The sequence below is a fragment of the Colossoma macropomum genome, unplaced genomic scaffold (genome assembly GCF_904425465.1).
Source record: "Colossoma macropomum unplaced genomic scaffold, Colossoma_macropomum, whole genome shotgun sequence".
NCBI lineage: Eukaryota > Metazoa > Chordata > Actinopteri > Characiformes > Serrasalmidae > Colossoma > Colossoma macropomum.
The window spans coordinates 21,874,795-21,895,928 of NW_023494795.1; the positions used below are offsets into that span (position 1 = coordinate 21,874,795).

Consider the following 21,134-nt stretch of genomic DNA (forward strand, 5'->3'; position numbering starts at 1 on the left):
CATGAGATGCTGTGTGACTGAGAGTGACTTTGATTTCTTGTTATGATGTGTAATTATGTAACACACACTAGCTAATGACACAGCTATGATATAAATGTGAGAGCATGTGATATAAATGTGTGTTTTTATAAGTGAAATGATCAGATTACGCTTGTAAAATGCAGCCCCCCTAATTTAGATGTTACATAGACTTCTCACACCTCAGTTTAGTCAGAGAGGATAAACCATCTTTGGTTTAGACTATGATGCTCTGTAGTTGGCTATATCCTGATCAAACCTAATGCTAGTTCATTCGTAATACAACAAGCATGAGAAAGCTCACTCTTAACTAGCATGTGTTGTATTGATGGCACAGTATCACATAACTCAGAAATTAACAGCTAGATCAGACTATATTGTGTCATGTTAATTAATTCTTTATAAGAAGCTTACTACTCTTTACATTAGCCAGGTTCAGAGAGAGAGAGAGAGAGAGAGAGAGAGAGAGAGAGAGAGAGAGAGAGAGCGGCAAATGTAAACCACCTTAAATGAGTATAAATTAAGGTTATATAGTTACATCAATAAAGATTAGTGAGCCCATTCCAAAAGCAGCAATGTAAGTCCAAGCCATGACACTACCTCCACTGTGCTTGACCCATGAGCTTGTATGTTTTGGATCATGAGCTGCTCTTTTCTTTCTCCACACTTTGGCCTTTTCATCATGTTGGTAGAGGTTAATCTTGGTCTCTTCAGTCCGTAAAACTCCAGAACCTTTCTGGCTCATCTCTGTATTTCTTTGCGAATTCCAATCTAGCCTTCAGATTCTTGCTGCTGATGAGTGATTTGCATCTTGTGGTACAGCCTCTATATTTCTGCTCCTGAAGTCTTCTTTGAATGTTGGCGTGATACCTTCACTCCTGCCCTGTGGAGGTTGTTGGTGATGTTACTGACTATTTTGGGGTTTTTCTTCATAGTTGTCACAATACTCATGTCATCAACTGCTGTTGTTTTCCTTGGCTGACCTGTTTAATGTCTGGTAGCTAGTACACCAGTGAAGTCTTTCTTTTTCAGGACTTTCCAAATTGTTGTACTGGTTATACCCAATGCTTGTGCAACGGCCGTTAATCAATTTTCTCTTTTCTTAGCTCCAAATGGCTTACTTTTCTCCCATATACAACTCTCTGGTCTTCATGTTGGTATATTTTTTTTGAAATGGCCATTAAGTTTAAGTTATTAATTTTTCAACATCAGGAAAAACAGGAAATATATATTTAACAGAAAATTACACAGAAGCCTTAACAAGTAAATATCAAAATTTTCAATATTTAGTTTGTAAACTGTTCGCTTTTAGTATAGCTTCAATTCTTTTCAGGAGACTTATTTTCAGATTTTCAAAGAAGCTTTGGTGGTCTAGAGGTCTTACTGGTCAAATTCTTCATTTTAAAAAATATTTTTTCCAATATTTTTTCCCAAAAACACCTGTTCTGGAAGGTCTCATTTTTTACTTATTCTCTAGTCTGATCTCATCAGAAATATCTCTCTAAAAATTAAGAACTTGTTCTTAATCACTGTTTTGTTCGGGAATTGAATAAATGAAAGTTGGTCTCTGACTTTTCCACAGTACTTTATTTTATATACAACCCTATTTCCAAAATGCCCATTTTAAATTTAATGCCAGCAAATCGCTTCAAAAAAGTTGGGACAGGAGCATGTTTACCACTGTGTTGCATCACCTCTTCTTTTAACAACACTCTGTAAGTGTTTGGGAACTGAGGAAACTGCTGTGGTTTTGAAAGTGAGATGTTTTCTCTTTCTTGATTGATATAGGATTTCAGCTGCTCTACAGTTCAGGGTCTCATTTGTTATATTTCTCGTTGCACCAAATGTTTTAAACGGGTGACAGGTCTGGACTGCAGGCAGGCCAGTTTAGCACCCAGATGCTTTTACTACGGAGCCATTGTAGTAACACATGCAGAATGTGGTTTGGCTGTTGTAATACATGCAGAATGTCATTTAGCCTTGTCTTGCTGAAGAAAGCAAGGCCTTCCCTGAAAAAGACACTGGCTGGATGGCAGCACATGATCCCAAAACTTGTATGTATCATTTAGCATTAATAGTGCCATCACAGATGTGCAAGTCACTGAGGCCATGTGCACTAATGTGCCCCCATACCATCACGGATGCTGGTTGAACTGTGCACTGATAACAAGCCGGATGGTCCCTCTCCTCTCTAGCCTGGAGGACGCAGCATTCATGATTTCCAGAAAGAATTTCAAAATTTGATTTGTTGAACCACAGGACACTTTTCCACTTCCTCTCATCCATCTTAAATGAGCTCAGGCCCAGAGAAGGGTTTTAACTTACAATTGTGAATGCAGCGATAAACTGTCTTCAGTTTTCGGAAGTGTTTCTGAGCCCATGCAGTGATTTCCACTACAGAATCGTGTCTGTTTTTAATGCAGTGCTGCCTGAGGACCCAAAGATCACAACCAGCCAGTATTGGTTTCTGGCCTTGTCCCTCGCATACAGAGATTCTCTGAGTCTTTTAATGATATTATGTAATGAAGAGGATAAAATCCCCAAGTTCTTTGCTATTCTATGTTGAGAAACATTATTCTTGAATTGTTGCTCTATTTGCCCACACAGTCTGTCACAAAGTGGGGAACCTCTCCCCATCTTTACTTCTGAAAGACTCAGCCTTTCTGAGATGTTCTTTTTATACCCAATCATGCTGCTGGCCTGTTGCTGGCATGTTTTGTACATATATATATATATATATATATATATGTAACTTCTTTGGTATCTGCATAATGTTTGTCGGACAATCTGTGGTTCTACTGGGTAACTTCAGCCACAGCCTTTTTTAGAAACTTATAAAAGAGAAAACTTTCTGTAATAGCGATCTCTTTCCACTACCTCAGCCAGTCCAGGAAAGAAAACATGTTTTTGCATTTAACTTAAAAGCATCCACTACAGGCAGTGTAACAGTATGTGATTGGGTGAACATGCCTTTTTGTCTTAAGTAAAATGAAGAAATGAAACATGTAAGACACACATACATTCCCTTCTCTGAGGTGTCGCTCAGTTTCTACAGCTAAGGCTTGTTCCTACAGCAGCACCATGTGTTGAAGTGCGAGTGTTTTTAAAATTACACTTCCAGTAAAGGAAAGGATGAAACAAATCTGTCATTACTGATGCGGTTTCATTACAATGAGGTCGAGGCTGCTTGGTGGCTTGCTTTTGGCGTTTTAGTATGGGGTCAGGTCAATTCATTTTCCAGAAAAAATTTAGGAGGAGACAGAGGAAATGGTTCAAAATCAAAATATTCGTAACAGAGATTTTTCCAATGGGCTTTCTATTTCTAGAATGAAAGAACATTTCCAGCCCCTGCAGAAGCAGACAGGAGATTCATGCATTCTGGTCTCCTTTCAGCTCCTTCCTTTATTGTGAGCTTAAAAGGGTATTTAAATTCATCAGCATGAATGATTATAAGTAAATACTAGTATATAATAACTAGGATGGTAAAGTACACCAATATGGATTATGGCCTGCCACTAATGTGATATTAGAAAGCAAAAGAGCCTCCAAAACCAACACAATGTGCATTAATAACAGAGGGAAGGGAAAAGGCGGCAGCATAACGAATAGCTCTGTGAAGGAAATAAAACCATATAAGCTTATACTTATTATCAGTATCACATTTGTAGTCATCTACGGCATCATTAATATCTCTTAGAGTAATAACTTTAGTCATTTAACTGACAAGCTTTAACTTGTGTTATAAGAGAACACATGCATCAAGTGCGAATATGTTTGTGATCAAGTTATCAAGGGCCATCTGAGTGGTCACTTTTTTATCTTTCCATCATAAGAGGAGGGAGCAGCTCTCATATCCTGGACAGATGTTTTGTCTGGTCTGCCAGAAAGAGAGAGCAAAAGAGAGAGGTCAAACCTCAAGACTTACCTAAAATTATTTATTTTCCATGAAAATCTTTAATTTATTTATTAAGACAATACACCACGAGATGCTGCGCATAACTGGGATTTCATCTTGGAGACTTCTTGGAGATGAGACATGTTCCACTATAGATCATCTCAACTGTTGTTATTCGTGATAACAAATGATCTTGAGTGTTTTATGGCTTTCATGCAACAGCTCTGCAAATTAAAGAAAAATAAAAGCAAACAAGTCCTGAATACCGTTGTACATGTGCTTTAATATTGGCAATTACTTCCACCAAAAAAGTACAGAGGTACTTACTTTTTGCGTTACAGAAACAGCCATAAAACAATATCAAGTTCAGCTCAGTTTTTTTAATATTTGCCAGATTACCCTGAATTGCTTCAGTCAGTCTGTAAAGCATTTCACATGCTGTCTCATTTGCTAAATTGTATTCTGTTCATTTCTGGCTAATTCCAGTTTGTTTGTCTGCTGACCCAAAAGCTTGTTTAGGAGAAACAACTGGTTCTGAATTTGATGAAGTTCTGCTGCCTCACTCTTCTGAACGAACACTGAGATTATATTATAGATGTTCTCCAACTGAACCGGTGAACAGCAGAATGATACAGTTAAAGTGCTGGATAGATTGAAAACTTCTTAACCAATCAGAATGTACCACAACACAAATCAAAGAGAATGAGAGAGAGAGAGAGAGAGAGAATGAGAGAGAGAGAGAGAGAGAGAGAGAGAGAGAGAGAGAGAGAGACATACATGGAGAGAGAACGAGAGAGAGAGATAGAGAGACAGAGAGATGAAGAGAGAGCTATGGAAAAGAGAGAGACAGAGAGATGGAGAGAGAAAAAAGAGAGATGAAGAGAGAAAGTTATGGAAAAGAGATGGGGAGAGAGAGAAAGAGATTGAGAGACAGAGATGAAGAGAGAGATAGGGGGATGAGAGACAGGAAGAGGTAAAGAGAGAGAGAGATGGAGATAGAAAGGTGGGGAGAGAAATATGGAAAAGCAAGAGAGGGATCAAGAGATGGAGAGAGACAGACAGACAGAGAGATGGAGAGAGAAAGAAATTAAGAGACAGAGAGTTGTAGAGAGAAAGCCTGAGAGAGTCAAAGGCTGACAGAGTCAAAGAGAGAGAGACATGGAGACATACATAGAAAAGAGATGGAGAGAGGGAGAGAGAGAGAGAGAGAGAGAGAGAGAGAGAGAGAGAGAGAGAAAGAGAGAGATATGAAGTAGGATGTGCTGATCGATACTGAAATAGATACTTTGTTTGATGTTTCTTTTTGAGAATTAATCCTCACATAATATCTATAAAAGATATTTTCTTTAAGCAACAAACTGAACATATATCAGAACTACTAAACTGATGGTGAAAATAAAAAAATAATGATCACAGCAAATAAATATGTAGGACAGGAAGTACTTTTCCTTCTGCCCTTTCCCTCTGCTTCTCACTCACACAGGCACAGACTGCCACATGAGTAATACTAATGCCTTCAAATGTAATTTTAATGTCCACTTTTTACTGTAGATATTACAAAATCACATTGGTATCAGATTGGTAAGAAAATTAGTGTATAACATCCCTAATACAGAAAGAAAGAAAGAAAGAAAGAGAGAGAGAGAGAGAGAGAGTGGCCCAGTACAGACCAGTACAGAAAAAAGAAGGCGGGGTTAGAGTGCTACAGACAGAAAGAATGGTAAAGAAACAAAGGGCTTAGCCAGATGAATAGATGTTGAATAGATGGTATTTTCCTTCTCCTTTTCCAGCAGTTGAAGAAACACTATGCTGAATGCAAACCCCTTTCTGGTTTATGAGTTGTGGTGGAAGGAAGCAAATTCTGGCACGCTGACTTTAAGAGGGAAAAGTAGGCCACATTGAGACATGCTTTGGGTTTGAACAGGAAAAAGGGCTACTGTTAAAGTTTTTTCCAAGAGTCAGGCAGAATCAAGAACAAAGCCCATGATATTACTTTAGCATCCAAGTCTCTTATTCTGTTTGTGAGGCTTATGGAAGCCATAGAGTTCAGCATGCCCCGAGGACACTTAAGAAACTGAATGAGTGATAGCAAATATCCCTGCATCCATCTGATGTTGGACTCGTCAGACCCTGACAGATCACATTTTCTACAAAAGTGAGTGTCACCTAACTTTCTCTTTCCAGACGCTGAGTGAGTTATAGGGATCTGAAGGCCCTCGTTGAAATCTGGAGATTCAACCTAAGGAAATGGGAAATGGTCTTGTTGAATATCGCTGGAATGTGCTCACTTTTGCTCTCTTTCTTTTTGATGTATTTGAGAAACACAGTATAGTTGTACTTGGAGCATATAGTAAAGTTCACAGGACTGAGAGGAGTCTTGGGGAGCACCGATTCTAATTTAAGACACAGAGTAATCTTATTGGCCATTTTATTAAAAACATCTACCATGTAGGTGCACTAGGTTCATAATTGCTAACTGTAGCCCATCTGTTGCTGTACAACTTATCAGTGCCCTCTACCTGTCCATTAATCGAAAGGGACCACCACTGAACAGATATTATTTGGGTGGTGGACCATGGCAGTGTCATGGTACAATACCAAGGTAGGTGCCTAATAAAATGGGCAGTTACGTCTGAAAAACTCGTACCAGCGCAACATGCACTAACATATTACTACCACATTGCCATCACTGCTGTGCCGAGAATGGTCCTCCACCCAAATTATATCTCGGACCTGTTTCAGAACAGTTTCTGCTGACATTCCTGCTAACAAATCATAGCAAAGACAAACATGAATTCCATTCTGGTCTAAGCTGGTCTGTTTCAGGATTAGCTAGGCACCCAACACAGTCATGCTGGTTAAACAGAATACCAGCGTCCAGAACAAAACATATACTGGTTTTGCTGGTGTCCACTCGCAGCAGAAGGGGAGGAGGGGACAGTGAGAAGTGGATTAATTAATTAGAATGTTCTCACCATAGCTTGAGGTACGCTCAGTGTGCTACTCAGCTAGCCATACAAACTTTTGCAATGCAAAGGTTTGAACATATTGTACAAAAACATGTGAATGTCTGGCTTATAAGCTTTGTTTCTGTTAGCTGTGTTTCACTTACTAACTAATTAATAAGCAAACTAGCAAAGTGATGAAGTTGTATCAGCAGTCATGTGTAACTGATGGAGTAGTTTGCCACCTAAAGCCCAGCAAATCGAATGTAATCATTTTTAAATATTGAGCATTTTAAAGTAGTTTACTGCTGTGGCTTATAGACAGCTTTGAGAACAAAACCTTTTAAGGTTTGAATAGGGAACCACATCGACACTTATGTTCACTTGATCCCACACTTCTAAAAGGGCTCATCTAATATACGTCACTTGAGCTAACGAAGTAATGGAACGGCCTTTAAGATGGCGTCTGGGACTCCCAGAGGGGAACTTATTTTGCACTAGTAAATATGTAGCCTAACTTCAGAAGCCAAGTCCCAGCAACGCCAGAGTGTGTGTCGGATTAAAGCAAAGATCGGAACTCAGGGTGGCGGCCCCTTCCATTGATGAATGGGCCAGTATTTGGTTGATACTGTGCAACAACAGATGGGCTACAGTCATTAACTCTAAACCTCCAAAGTGCACCTACATGGTTTATGTTTCTGACAAAACACCCAATGAGTGTAGGCACAAGGTAGGAGTACATAATTAACTGGCAACTCAGTGCAAGCAAAACACTTATCAAGCTTCCTACTTTACTGTTCCATGATTATAATTGACTAATCTGATCCCAGTGTTGATGTAATTGTTTACTAAAAAGTCAGATGGCGGTCTAGGCCCCACACAAATAAACCAAATGTCTGAATCAATGGTACTCCAGAATAAAAACATTTTGGTGAGGTAGAATAATGAACTCTACAGACAGAACAGAAATGTTTTGTGTCATGGGCGTACAGGGTGGCATGCCACACTGCAAAACATTAGTATGGAAGCATTACCGAACAAATATAGGACGGACCAGCGAGATTTGATTTCCTTTATACACTCTAATTGTTGACAGAGGGGTGGCTTGGCTGACAGTGTCCACACATCTGGAAGTTATCTGGTCACTTTCTGTAAACTTGTCCAATAAAATAAAAAAACTAAGCGTAATTCTTTTAAAAATAAAGTGAAAGAAAACCCCTAATGGTTGGGGAAGGGGTGATCAAAGCTCTTCCAACTCCTCATTTTTCATCTCTTGCTTACTGCAGTGGATGGGGCCACATGCAATAGCTGTTTATAGAGATAAACAAAAAGCAATAACTGGACAAATCTAAATAAATTGCTGCAATTAATCACCATCACATTTATATCAGTGACTTACATATAAGATTTAATCAGACATCCATGCCAGTAGCTGTAGTCTCTTTACATGCAGTAAGCATGGTCCCACAGCCTTGATTTTAAGTTGTAATTCTGAGCTATTTAAAATTAGTAATTATTTCATTAAAGGTGTTCTGTATGCCAAAAAAATACACATGCTATTTACTTTAAAGCTATCCAAAATGAAGTGGAAAAGGTACACATTAAAAAAAATAAGTATACAGCTCCCTCTGGTGTTACATTAGAATATTACTATCCCCCCTGTGGCATTGAAATTTTAAACTGGAACAGGAGTTACAGCTCAAGTTAGCAAAGTTTAAATTTAATAACAGAGGTGCCGATCTAAAAGTTATGTATAGCAGTTTCACTTGATCCTCTCAAATATTTTTTCAAAAGGAGAACCAAAGAGGTGACATTTCATAAGCATGCAGCAATGTGCACATGACTGCAGTAATTAATGCTACTAAATGATCCTTCCTCTGTGCCAGTAAAACATGATGTCTAACTTCAGAAGCCAAGTTTCACAAGCAGGGCCAGAGCATGTGTGTGATTGAAGCACAGATCTGAACTAGGGTCATAAAGGCTATATGACATCATTTATTGAAAGTGGTCTATTTTCCATCCCTTATGATAGTGAGTCTGAGGCATGCAGTGATGAAGTCCAAATGTTGAGTTTCTCTGCACACACCTCACATGAAAGCTCACCATAACCATACAGCTGGCCCAAAGTAATGTTCCATTTTGACTCATCTGTTTTCAAGTAAATAAAACTAATCATTACAAAAAGTTAGTTCAAATAATGGTTTAATTACATACACTGAAATCATACAACTGCACCAGCTCAGTTACTTCGGCAACTAATTCTGACAAACAACCTTGCTCAGTTTTGCCAAAAACAATACCTCCTGTTCCTGTACTAGTCATTATGGGATTTGATGGCAACAAGGTGGAGGGCTGTTTGTGTGTTTTGTGAGAATAAAAGGAGAGTGAACTCTATTTAGATGTGTAACATTTACTTCTTTGCGACCTGAAAGCGCTCATTAACATTCTCCCAGTTCACAATGTTCCAGATGGCCTTAACGTAGTCAGGTCTGACATTTTTGTACTGAAGATAGTATGCATGTTCCCAAACATCAATGCCAAGTAGTGGGATGAGACCTAAAATACAAAAGGGAAACAGGAAAAAGTACAAGTAAAAATAAAGAAATTGGATCCAAATGACAATTTTAAGCTGAAAAAAAAGCCAAGGAAGTATTTATTACTAATGGTGCTGTATAGTTCCTGCTACATGAGGGATATGCTATAATTCCTTGAAGTACTGTAACAATAATCTAAAGCCTTTTACCTGCATGAAATGAACAGTTTTGAGGTGTACAGGTTCTTTATAACTTAATTCTTGCAGCTGCTCTGTTTTGGAAATACTAACCAGTAGTTCCTTGCAGCGGATCTTGGTTGGCACAGGCAGCAATTCGCAGTCTCCCACTCTCCTTATCGAAGCCCAGCCATCCCCATCCTGATCCCTGAACTGCTACAGTAGCGGCAGACATCTTCTCCTTCAAATTTTGGAACGAGCCAAAGTCACGCTTAATGGCCTCCATTAGCTCACCTAGGGTCACACAAGGGGAATGTTTTTTTTCTGACTGATATCTTATGGAAAAAGGTCAAGTTAAAAACTTATTTTAGTGTCAAACATGCTGTAACACCACTGCACATATGGTGAAAATAAAGAACAAATGATTTGTGCTGCGTCTTGCACCCTGTGGTTCTCCTCCGCCATTTGGGGATAGGTTTGTCCAGAAAATGGTGTGATTGATGTGGCCACCACCATTAAACCTCAATGCAGCCTGAAGGGCCACTTGTGTTGTCACATCACCTGTAAGACAACATAGTTATAAATGATAAAAACTGATAAGAGGAAACAGCAATGAAGAACTTAATATGAAGAACCAAAATACAATACTTTCCAAGTCATTTACAATACAGTTAGTCTGCTGGGTGACTGAAGAACACTTTATATAACAGGATAAACTTTGTCACCTTTGGCCAGCGCCTCATGATACTTCTCTTCAGCAACATTAAGATTGTTGACGTATGTCGCATGGTGCTTGCTGTGGTGAAGCTGCATGATCTCAGCACAGATGTGGGGCTCAAGTGCCCCATAGTCATAAGGGAGGTCTGGAAGTGTGTGCTTCAGTCTGGAGGCCAAAACACCCAAGAATGGACTTAAGGTGGCTGTGCACCTGTCAAAGGGGGAAAAAAGAAAATAGTTTTAAAAGTGAAGGGACACAGTGAAATCAAATGGGAGCTTTGCACAAGCAACACCACTCACAAGAACCGCATGTACAGGTGTGGTTCTACTTCAACTTTGACAAAAAATTATGGAATGTCCTATAATTTACAGATCTAGTTAGTTAACTTAGCTATGCATTTTTAACCTGACCCTAATCACATAAGCTGCTAGTGCACAACTGCCAGAAACGGCTAACCAACATAACTGGAAACTAAGCTAGCTACTGTCTTGTTTACGGAGAGCAATAGCTAGTTAGGTAAAATGTGGTTCGGTGCATAGACCTCTAAAGCTAAGCAGAATGCATAATAAATTAAATTCGTACACGTTGTGGTGTACTTGATCTGCTGGCTGTCAACACGGCTGGTACTAACGCCAGCCAAGACAACTGACTGAACTCTCGGAAGAACTGTTAGCAGCTAGGCTAACAGCTCACGCAAGTAACGTTATTCAACACTTCAGCACGTGACAAGCAGCAAAACAGCGCATAATTTCAAAAGCCTCGCTGTAATTCTAAGTGCCTAACTTTAACTTTACCTGCGAACATGTCCAACTCTGCTCAACATGTTCTTATTTTTTGGTTTAAAGTTGGCTAACTGTGAGCACTGCGCAGCTGCGTTTCCCCCTCCTTCACTCTCTCACTCCATTCTAACCTGCCCTTGAAATCTCAACGTTAAATCGAGCAGGACCGTACCATTGCTCTGTATTTAGGTAGGGCAGACAGTTGTGCAGTTTTCTCTTCACATGCAACGTCAATTGAAAACATAGCAAATATAAAAGCGAAGGGAATAAACACGTGCTGACGTTATGTTTGGTTATTCTCTTTTATAAATACTCTACCGTATGTTTTACTAAATTAACTCCGAGATCCACTCCCCCGCGGTAAATAAATTCACGTGATCCATTCTCGTTCGCTGGCCGTTAAGGGCCTTGTTGCTGTTACATGCTTAGGTTTTCCAGTGGATCTGCTCTTGTCAAGAGGAGTGAAGGTGCGTTCGAGGATTTAAGGATTTTAGTCCGAACTTCAAATAAACATTGGTTTAACTGTGGCATGGTTGTTTAACGGAGTGCGCAAAAACCGATCAGCAACCAGCAGTCTCTTTGATTTTTGTTTGTCATTATATGTTTTCGGTGTTTGTGGTCCAGAACTAATGCTCCAACATCTGTAGCTAGTACCTGACCTCACTAAAGCTTTCAGTGTTCCAACATATAGCGCAAATGTGAAACTTTTGGTCATTATCTCCCGTATGTAAGAGAACTATACTGTCAAATATATAATAGCGATAGAAATGAGAAATGAAACTAGAGAAATGATCGAGAAAGGATATGTACAAAAATAAGACAGGGTGGTTTCATCTTTAACTCTGCTTAAAAATCATAGAAACCATTGAAAGTTTCTCTCGGTTTCTGGTGGTGCCCACACACACACACACACACACACACACACAAACTAAACCGCTTCTGGTGGTGTCCAGCAGTCTAACAATATTTTGTGTTTCCCTGATGGGTTAATATCACAGTGTAAAACCTGGGACTGATTCCAGGTGCATTTGGTGGTTTCATGAACGAGATCTGAAGGTATCTTACAATAAACTAGTGGTCTCTAATGGTAACCATTGAGCCAATTCCCCTTAGAAAGCAAGATCATCAGGTTTTGATCCTAATGGTTCTAATGGTCTTTTTTCAGCAGGTAGCAACTTTGTTTACTTTAAAGTGTACTCTTTAATTTTAATATGAATCAAAATAAATTTAGCAGCCCATCCTGTAAAGCGGGATAAAGTGTCAGTGGCTGAACTGGTTAACATGCTCCCGCACACACCGTGTGAGCCGCCCCGCCCCTTCAGCCTCTGCGGCGGAACATCCATCGTCCTCGCGGTGATGGCGGCTACGCCGAGTTCGCGTTAAGCTCAAGCTTCGGTCATTTTTTGCGGAACTACACGATTAAAATTGACGAACTGCCGATTCATAACGTGCTAGAAGCAGAGTGTGTCATCTTGGTCTAACTAATTCAGGGCTTGTAAGTATCTCGAGTGTCTCTTTTTTGGCTCGTTTGTTGTAAACAGGCTGGGAGAGAGCTGTGCTCCTCGGCGGAGGGAGAGTCTCTTCCTTTTCCGCCATTTTGTGACAAGAAACTGATAACACACGAAGCCGGCAGGTACTATTCTAAATACCGAGTGAAGCGTGCGACTCAAACTGAATTTGGTTAGGCGGTTTATGGGATATGTCGTCGAAAATTGTTCAGTGGATAGATGTGTGCAGCTGGCCCGCCGGACCGCTCTACTAGGTCGACTGTTTTTGAACGTCGTTTGCAGCACCAGCCCTGCTAGCTGGCTAACGCTGGCTAGCTAACGTTAGCTACGTTACCGCGAATAACAAGCAAACGGGTTTCGTCCAGCTTGTTCGTTGATAAAATTCACGCTGTTGATGCTGCCAAGTCGTTTTGCTTAACGGGCTAACTCAAGGTGCTTAAACAGTAAGCGCCGCACCACTAACGTCAGTTAAATATTGGGTCAAACGCGAGAGGTTGTGTGATTTAACTAGCTAACGTGAACGTAGTCAGCCCCAGTAGGTTAACTGTTGTTAGCTTAATTGTTCCTTTACTGAGCTAACTAGTTAACTTCAGTTAACTGACCGTAGTTAGGTCCAATGCTCTTTGGCTTGCGCTGGTAAACTCTTCATTATGGTCCGTATTGCTCGGACACAAAACACGTGTGGTAGCTGAGTGCGTGACAACGCATATTTGCTTCTGTGGCCATTTCATGCAAATAGAGCCGCCAGTGCAAAGGGGTTTGTTGTAGCTTGCTTTTGGAGGAGGCACAGAATTAGACCAGTATTTCTAATGTGTTTTTTTTTTGTCGTCTTGCAGAGATCAAGATGACTAATGAAGAACCTCTCCCGAAGAAGGTGAGCTGATTGTCGCAGTGGTCCTAACTCTGTAATCCGATTAGAGAAAATTGCTGTTATTTCAGTTTATTGATGCTTATGTTTTCTGTTCAGGTTCGCCTTAGTGAGTCCGACATGAAGACCCTGACTAGAGAAGAGCTGTGTGCGAGGTAAGGGGGAATTTTAGGGTGATTTTTGGTCCGTTTATTTTCCTTGAAATGCTTTCCACATGCATAAATATCCCCCTCTCCATTTTAGGTGGAAACAGCATGAAGCCTACGTCCAGGTGCTGGAAGCAAAATATGCTGATTTAAACTGTGAGTCTAAATACTGATATTCCACACATTGCTCTTGTTGTTCAAAATGTATATCTGGGCATTGCTTAAGTGATGAGTATTTAAACCGCATGTTATGTCCACAGCCAATGATGTGACTGGTCTGAAAGAGTCTGAGGAGAAGCTAAAGCAGCAACAGCAAGAGTCGGCGCGCAGGGAGAACATTCTGGTGATGAGGCTGGCCACTAAGGAGCAGGAAATGCAGGAATGTACTGTAAGTATTTCTGTCTTTGAAGGCCTAGTCACTTGACATCAGTACCACTCTCTTTAGTCCACACTGGGTAAATAGATTAAGTGTAATGCACACCTAAAGGACATTTTAAGCACACTTTGAAATCAGATACGGGATGCGTGGCAGTGGAAGTTGTTTTCAGTGAAACAACAGCTTGAATAGATTTATTATAGAGAAAAATTAGTTTGTTTAATCATACTTGCTTATAAAACTTGCAGAAACAGCCCATAAGTTTAGGCTACAAGTCACCACTTGGTTGCCAGGCTTTTTTAAATGTCTCATACTGTCTTTGTTTTTAATTAGTTGGTATCTAAGTTGAGATTGGCTTACGCTGCAAGTATCCATTTATACTAGATATCTTACTAATTTCCCTCATCTCTTCCATCTCCTTCCACTCCAGGAAAGGGGCAAGTGAAATGTCAGGTGTCAGTTCTTTTCTTGATAGACTAGAAGCTGAAGGCACTTTGACAGGAGAATTGATGTGTAACCTCACAGGTTAACACATTTAAAATGCATTCCCATCTTTAAAGGAGCAGCACACTGGCAGGGTTGTCCATTTTTGTTACATGTAGAAGTGGTTGAAAACCAATATCATGATGATAATATATATATATATATATATATATATATATATATATATATATATATATATATATATAAATTAGGCTATGTTTTACTGTTCTTGTGGCTTACATCAGCAATTATATACAGGAGTTTAGGTTGATGAATGTAATTTGATAAACCTCAATCACATTAGTAGAACATAGAACAATGGAAAGCTGGTGAATCTCATGTTATGCAGGATCTTTTGTAACATGAATGGTATATCTAGGTATTTTATTATGTTTGTGAGTATTAGCTGGCAGTTGATATCCTAATTGATATAATTGAAATCAAGTTTGTCTTTTTTTTTTTGTTCACAGTGTGTAACTATCAAAGTTGAAGCCTAAAGCGGCCACATTGGCTGATTAGCTATCATGCTTCCTAGCTGTAGATGCTTATACCTAACAGATGACAGAAACAGCTTGATCTCAAATAAACAAACCTTACTCACTGCTGTGCTCTAAATGTGTTAGATGTGTAAATTTGTAACGGATAGAAAATAGCATTTGTTGTTGTAAAACTCATGATGTGTCAGTAAATGTGTTTCCTGATTTCTTTTATTTACAAGCATTTGCCTTAAGCCAATGGATGAAATAATTTTTACAGTTCGTATTTCTTGCTGTGATTAAAATGTGATTGTAAAAACTAACATCTGTTGAAAATAATTTGTCAGATTAATTCATTGATATCAGTTCAAATTGTTACAGTCAGGTGATGATAATTCTGACAGATCTAGGTATATCTTGCTTGGTGTACGATATATACTGGGTGTGCGTGTGTCATAATATTGCAGAAAAACGTCTATCATAATCAGCTCCTATTGCTGGTAAACTTCAGCACTCACCTTGCCTGTTTTGGATCTGACATCCCTGCCTGCGTTGTACCTTGTTTGTAGTCATCAACGCCTAACATTACTTACAGTACTTTGTCAGGGAGAAGTTACACTGGTTCCTTTGACTAGCATCATACAGATAACATCAGCTGAAATAATCTTTTAATAGAAGCAGACATGCAGTCTGTGCAAATTTTATCAGATATTTAAATTCTAGCAGTAGCAGTTCTCATCTTTGAAGATGAGAAAACACTAACATATTTTAAAGTTTCCCATATGTAGGGCAAGTAAATTCAACAAAAGTCAGTTTTGTAGCGTAACACTAGTGTCTCCAAATGGATTTTGAGCCACTCTGTTGACCATGAGAACAGATGCTTCAGATATTATTTTCTACTTGTATTTTTCATATTAGGTTTTTCATATTAATTTTGTTTTTGAGTTAGTGTGTACAGCAAGTTTACTGCAAGATTGGGCAGTACATCAATTAGGGAATTGGCCTTATTTCTTCTGTTTCTAACATTGTTCCTCCCCTTACAGACCCAGATCCAGTACCTGAAGCAAGTCCAGCAACCCAGTGCAGCTCAGCTGAGATCCTCCATGGTGGACCCAGCCATCAACTTATTTTTCCTCAAAATGAAGGCTGAACTGGAACAGACTAAAGACAAACTGGAGCAAGCCCAAAATGAACTGAGTGCCTGGAAATTTACACCTGATAGGTAAACTAAAATAACTCCCCCCTCCAAACAAAAGTCAAGACTTTCCTGACTCACCCCCTCACTTTCTCCACTGCAGGAGTGCAAATAATGGTGGGGGAAGACTGAAATGCTATGTTCACAACAAGACTCAGACTTAACAGCCAAAAACAGAAAGACATTTTTTTTCTCTTGTACTGTGCTGCTATTATCATACTGTAATGTAAAAGTGAAAGAGAACAGAAACTGAAAAGACAGTTTTGGTCAGGTGACACTGTTGTTTCAGCTTTCTCTTCCCCACACCCCCTCATGGTACAGAGGCCTGAAGGAATCGGGACTGTTCCTGAAGAGGTGGTCACGGCGGAAACAACCCCTCCTTCCAGCCCCAGCAACTCATGTTAGACAGTTTGCTGTAATAAATCGTTGGCGGCCATTGAGAGAGACTTGAGCAAGGCGTTGGCTCTGGAGCTGATTGAACTGTAGTTTACAACAAAAAAAAACATTGAACATTTAAAACATGACCCCTATAAAATACCTTTCACAGGAATATCTCCCCTCTTTTACCCCCATCAATGTAGAACTCCCAAGACTCTTAAGACTCTGGGTAAGACTTTAGAAGCAACATGGGGGAGGGGGACAGTAGTGTGATGTAATACAATGAAAGGAGTTAACAATCCTAAGACTCTGGGGGAGGAGCCTTTGTAATGATGTAATACTTTGGGGAAAGAGTAAGACGCTCTGGTCTTCAGAGACTTTGGTTAATGTCCATCTCATCGGTGAAAGAGACGGTACAGTGTTAAACTTTTCCTTTTTCTTTGTGTTCGTAATTTTTATAATTTTGCTTTGTTTTTGTTTGTTCTTTGAAATGCGCTTTGCACTTACAGCAGTGTTATTTTTTTTAAAAAAATGTTAAAAAAAAAAAAACGCACACAATTGACGCTCTATACATCAGTGATAAAGCCTGAGGAATTGCTGATACACTGCTGCAGATGCAATCTTTTTATTTCAATGTGAATGCCCATGTGTCTTAGATAACTAAATAAGCTGTTTTATATGTATGTCTATGCTGCTGTGTCTTTTGATCACATTTTAGGTTCAACAGTTAAGTGCATGTTGAATTTTAGGTTCCTTAAGAAATTTTGACATTTATTTCTGTTAGCAGGATTTTTCCTCTATATACGTTTTGGTTACAGAACTGTTAAAAAAATGTTATTAATTTTCCAGCATTCAGGTGATTTAGATACTGATGGTGGCAACCAAAAAGGAGGTTCTTGTGTGTGGCTAAAGTTTTAGAACACATATTCAACAACCTCATTCATTATTATGAATTCAGTTTCTGCCAATTCGATGTACACAAAACTGACCTTTTGCAGCTTCATTACAAGCTGCCACCCATGTTGCCACTAGTGTGTTTATAATATTTATAGTTTAGCAGGATGGGACCTTGATGTTAAGTTGACTTTCAATTGTATCCCAGCATTGGCATTTATATTCATTTGTTCCAGTTTTATGCTGAAAATATTGGTTTCCCACAGCAATGCCATTTCCTAGAGTCATGCACTTTCAACAAACTTAAGATCTGTGTTGGCAATAGTAGCGATAATGAATTTATCCAAATTCTGGCACATTTTGAAAAGTTTACTTTCTGAGAACTGTTTCCACAAAAGCAAGTATTAAAGAACATAGACTGCTGATGGCCACACAGTACCTTTTCGCATGAATTCATTTGTTGATGTACATCAACAATGCCTAAAATCTAAGGGGCAGTTTTATGGTCCCATTATGTGTTTTTGCAGGATATTTCATTACCAAATGAATGAAAACATTTGTCATAAGATGCAAATAGTTGTGTGGCGGTTGTATTTCCCTGCCATTTCATGCATAATCATTTGATGACAAATAGGGATTTCCCACATGCGTGTTTTATTGATTATAAAGCTGGTTTTAGAGTGTAAAGATGCTCCAAGCTATGCTTAAGGATTCTCTAATGATCATGGTCTTGTGCTTCAATTGTGATAAACCATCTTTATTCGGAGTCTTTGTGTTTGTAATTGGTGCTGCCACTTGATTCAATAGGTTTGTTTAATGTCACCTTGTGAAGTTTTTAACTTTATTGGTCTGTAGATTGGTTCAGTGTTGCATCTGTTAGCTTAATTACGTTGTTTTGATAAGTGGTACAGCTATTACTGTTATCACTGAGTTTATCATAATTGTTCATCACTCATACATCATTTTGAATGTCATAGGTCATCTTTTGACTGATGACCAGTGTGCTCATATGGGACATATAGCCCCCCCGGTATTGCCAGTGGTTGGCAGTTGCTACGGCCGTCCGTGTTGTGCTTATGGCTGTGTTCACCATGTGATGTCAGACTTGTCTCCCTTGCAGCCAGACCGGTAAGAAGCTGATGGCGAAGTGCCGCATGCTGATCCAGGAGAACCAGGAGCTGGGCAGGCAGTTGTCCCAGGGCCGCATCGCCCAGCTAGAGGCTGAACTCGCCCTGCAGAAGAAGTACAGTGAGGAGCTCAAGAGCAGTCAGGATGGTGAGAGCTTTTCTATTCTCTGTAGTCCTTCTGTACAACCTGCATTATTACTGTCTGCTTTACTATGTTTTGTAAGGATGCACTGAAATGGAATTTTTAGGGCAGTAACGATAACTGAAAATACCTGATACCAGTATGATAACAAACTGATACCAGTGACTGTTTGTTATTTATTTATTGCTCTTTAAAATAAATTTGCATCATAATCAGCCCCAATATTGCCACTTACAGTTTCAGTAGCAACAACAAAAAATAACAATACCATGAAGCAATTTCTGATGCACACATGTGCTACTGAGAGGCACTTGCATGTGCACCATTAGATGAACTAAAGCAAGCCACATTTCAGTGTTAAGATTATTTCGTGCTTGTGGCAGGCAGTAGTAAAAATGCTTGTTGCAAAATCGTAATACTAGTATTTCAATGGGATTCATGACCAAAAAATAGAAGGTGGATTAGTATAAATATCAGGATTTATTAGGCCTATTGTAGTAAGGTTAGATAGGATTTTATCAGTACTCTGTATCACCAGATACTTGAGGATCAGGTGACATTATTGGAAGGGGAGAAAGTGGAATCTGTGCATCCCTTATAACCAAAACATAGTTACAAGTCAGTTGTAAAGCATTTTTTGTAAGCACTCCTGCCTAGATGTGGAGTGACTACATCTGCGTCAGTGTGCACAAGCTAAAAATAGGTATTAGTTGTAATTATTGGCATTAATTCCAATATCAGCCTAAACCGTAATTAAATTTCCCATCAGTAACATCAGTGGCCGATATCCTGCACCCGTAACTTTCTGTCAGGCCTATGTCCCAGTATTGTTTTTGTAGTTACATTTTATTTAATTTTTATCTGAAATCATGCTAATTTTTTTGTTTTAATTATTTCTGTTTTGTTATTTAGAGCTCAATGACTTTATCATTCAGCTGGATGAGGAGGTAGAGGGCATGCAAAGCACCATCCTGGTTCTGCAGCAGCAGCTGAGGGAAACCAGGCAGCAGCTGTCTCAGCAAACCCAGGCCCAGGGCAACTCTAGTGGGGCCGGTCCCAGCAGGACTTCCCCCTCTCCCCCCTCCGCCTCAGAGCCGCCCTCTCAAACTGAAGCAGCGCCCACTGCCAGCTCTGCTGTGGGGAAAGACTGCGGGAGGGTGTCAAACGGACCCTCCAATGGGAACTCGTCTCAGAGAGGTGCGTCTGGGTCCAGTCTGTACCGCGAAGCAAGCAGTGCAGATGAGGATTATCCACTGTCGCCCTCAGTCTCCAGCCCCACCCATGGGGGTGTGTCAAAACTCTCCAACCACTCAGAGGATGCAGCGAGCCAAGGCGGTGGGGAAGGTTATGTGACTCAGCTCAGTGCAGGTTATGAGAGCGTGGACTCTCCAACAGGCAGCGAGACATCAGTGACCCAGCACTCTAACGACACAGACTCCAATGCTGACTCCCACGAGGCTGCTGCTGTCTCCAAGGGCAACAGGACGACAAGCACGCGCCACAGTGCTCAGAATGGCCTGGACTCTGCTGCAGCTGCTGCTACGGTTGCCACCAACTCCTCAGTAGCCTCCAATGCCTCCACAGGGTCGGTTTTGTAATATTCTTAACATGTGTTTTTGTTGTTGTTTTTTTATACTCATGACAAATAAAAGCCACACATTTAGGGCCAGTTAGGTTTTGCTTAAGACATTGAAAATCCAAGATGCACATTTTTTTTAAACCTCTTTGTCATAACTCTTCTTTTGCAACATTTTTGCAACATTTCAGAAATGACGTTGAGCACCAGACAAATGAATACATAGATTTGATTGGATGTTATTTTTTCCCCCCTTTTTTAAGGTTTTAAAACTTTCTCTCTTTGCAGCCTCAGCCATGTGAACACCACTGTTTCTGTAAGCTTAATTTGCTCACTCACTAAAGACAGAAGTCCTTTATCAACTTTTGTTGTACCATAATGCTTGATTAAGACGTGAAGCTGCAAGTTATTTCTTCACATGCCATGCTGGTTCAGGTTGTCCTTAGTTTCTTGATGTTAAACTTTTTAAAAATTCTGTTTTTCTGTTCTTCCCTATGACAAGAGAAGTTTGTTTAATTTGTGTGTAGTTTTTTTCTGAGATGTATCTTGTCAGATTCATATTCTGATTTCAATTCATTTCATGTACTGACCAAATATCAATAAAGGCTTTTAATGACACTAGCATCACTTCAAATTTATCTAAATGTTAGGCAGCTGGTTTGAGATTACTTGAGCATTACATATACTAAAAGCAGTGTTCGTCCAAGGCATTTGGCCTTTTAAGCTAGGGGTAGTTTAGTTCCAAAGTGCCTTTGAGACAGTATGTTGAACATTACCTGAATGATGAACTGATTAAGCAACTATACAAAACTTACCAAATAAATAATATAATGTTGTAGATAAATTACAGCTTAAAAATATACTTGTCAAGATGCATACATGTCAATTTCAAAGCCACTG

General features: G+C 39.6%; 2 protein-coding genes across 4 annotated transcripts; one reads left to right on the forward strand and one right to left on the reverse strand.

The window, feature by feature from the left end:
- Nucleotides 1-9,043: 9,043 nt before the first annotated feature.
- sod2 (superoxide dismutase 2, mitochondrial) lies at nucleotides 9,044-11,197 on the reverse strand. The gene is made up of 5 exons (XM_036581850.1): nucleotides 11,081-11,197; nucleotides 10,294-10,496; nucleotides 10,013-10,129; nucleotides 9,683-9,862; nucleotides 9,044-9,414 (listed from the first exon to the last, which is right to left on the reverse strand). The coding sequence occupies exons 1-5, from the start codon at nucleotides 11,107-11,109 to the stop codon at nucleotides 9,269-9,271; spliced, it is 675 nt and encodes a 224-aa protein (XP_036437743.1). The 5' UTR covers nucleotides 11,110-11,197; the 3' UTR covers nucleotides 9,044-9,268.
- Nucleotides 11,198-11,486: 289 nt separating this feature from the next.
- LOC118815612 (WT1 associated protein) lies at nucleotides 11,487-20,855 on the forward strand. 3 transcript variants are annotated; one of them, XM_036581851.1, is made up of 8 exons: nucleotides 11,487-11,532; nucleotides 13,410-13,447; nucleotides 13,541-13,596; nucleotides 13,685-13,743; nucleotides 13,848-13,975; nucleotides 15,966-16,144; nucleotides 18,510-18,664; nucleotides 19,571-20,855. In XM_036581851.1, the coding sequence occupies exons 1-8, from the start codon at nucleotides 11,487-11,489 to the stop codon at nucleotides 20,254-20,256; spliced, it is 1,347 nt and encodes a 448-aa protein (XP_036437744.1). In that variant the 3' UTR covers nucleotides 20,257-20,855. The 3 variants fall into 3 exon arrangements, with proteins under 3 accessions (XP_036437744.1, XP_036437745.1, XP_036437747.1); XM_036581852.1 differs by lacking the exon at nucleotides 11,487-11,532 and adding an exon at nucleotides 12,383-12,560; XM_036581854.1 differs by lacking the exon at nucleotides 11,487-11,532 and adding an exon at nucleotides 12,620-12,698.
- Nucleotides 20,856-21,134: the final 279 nt, after the last annotated feature.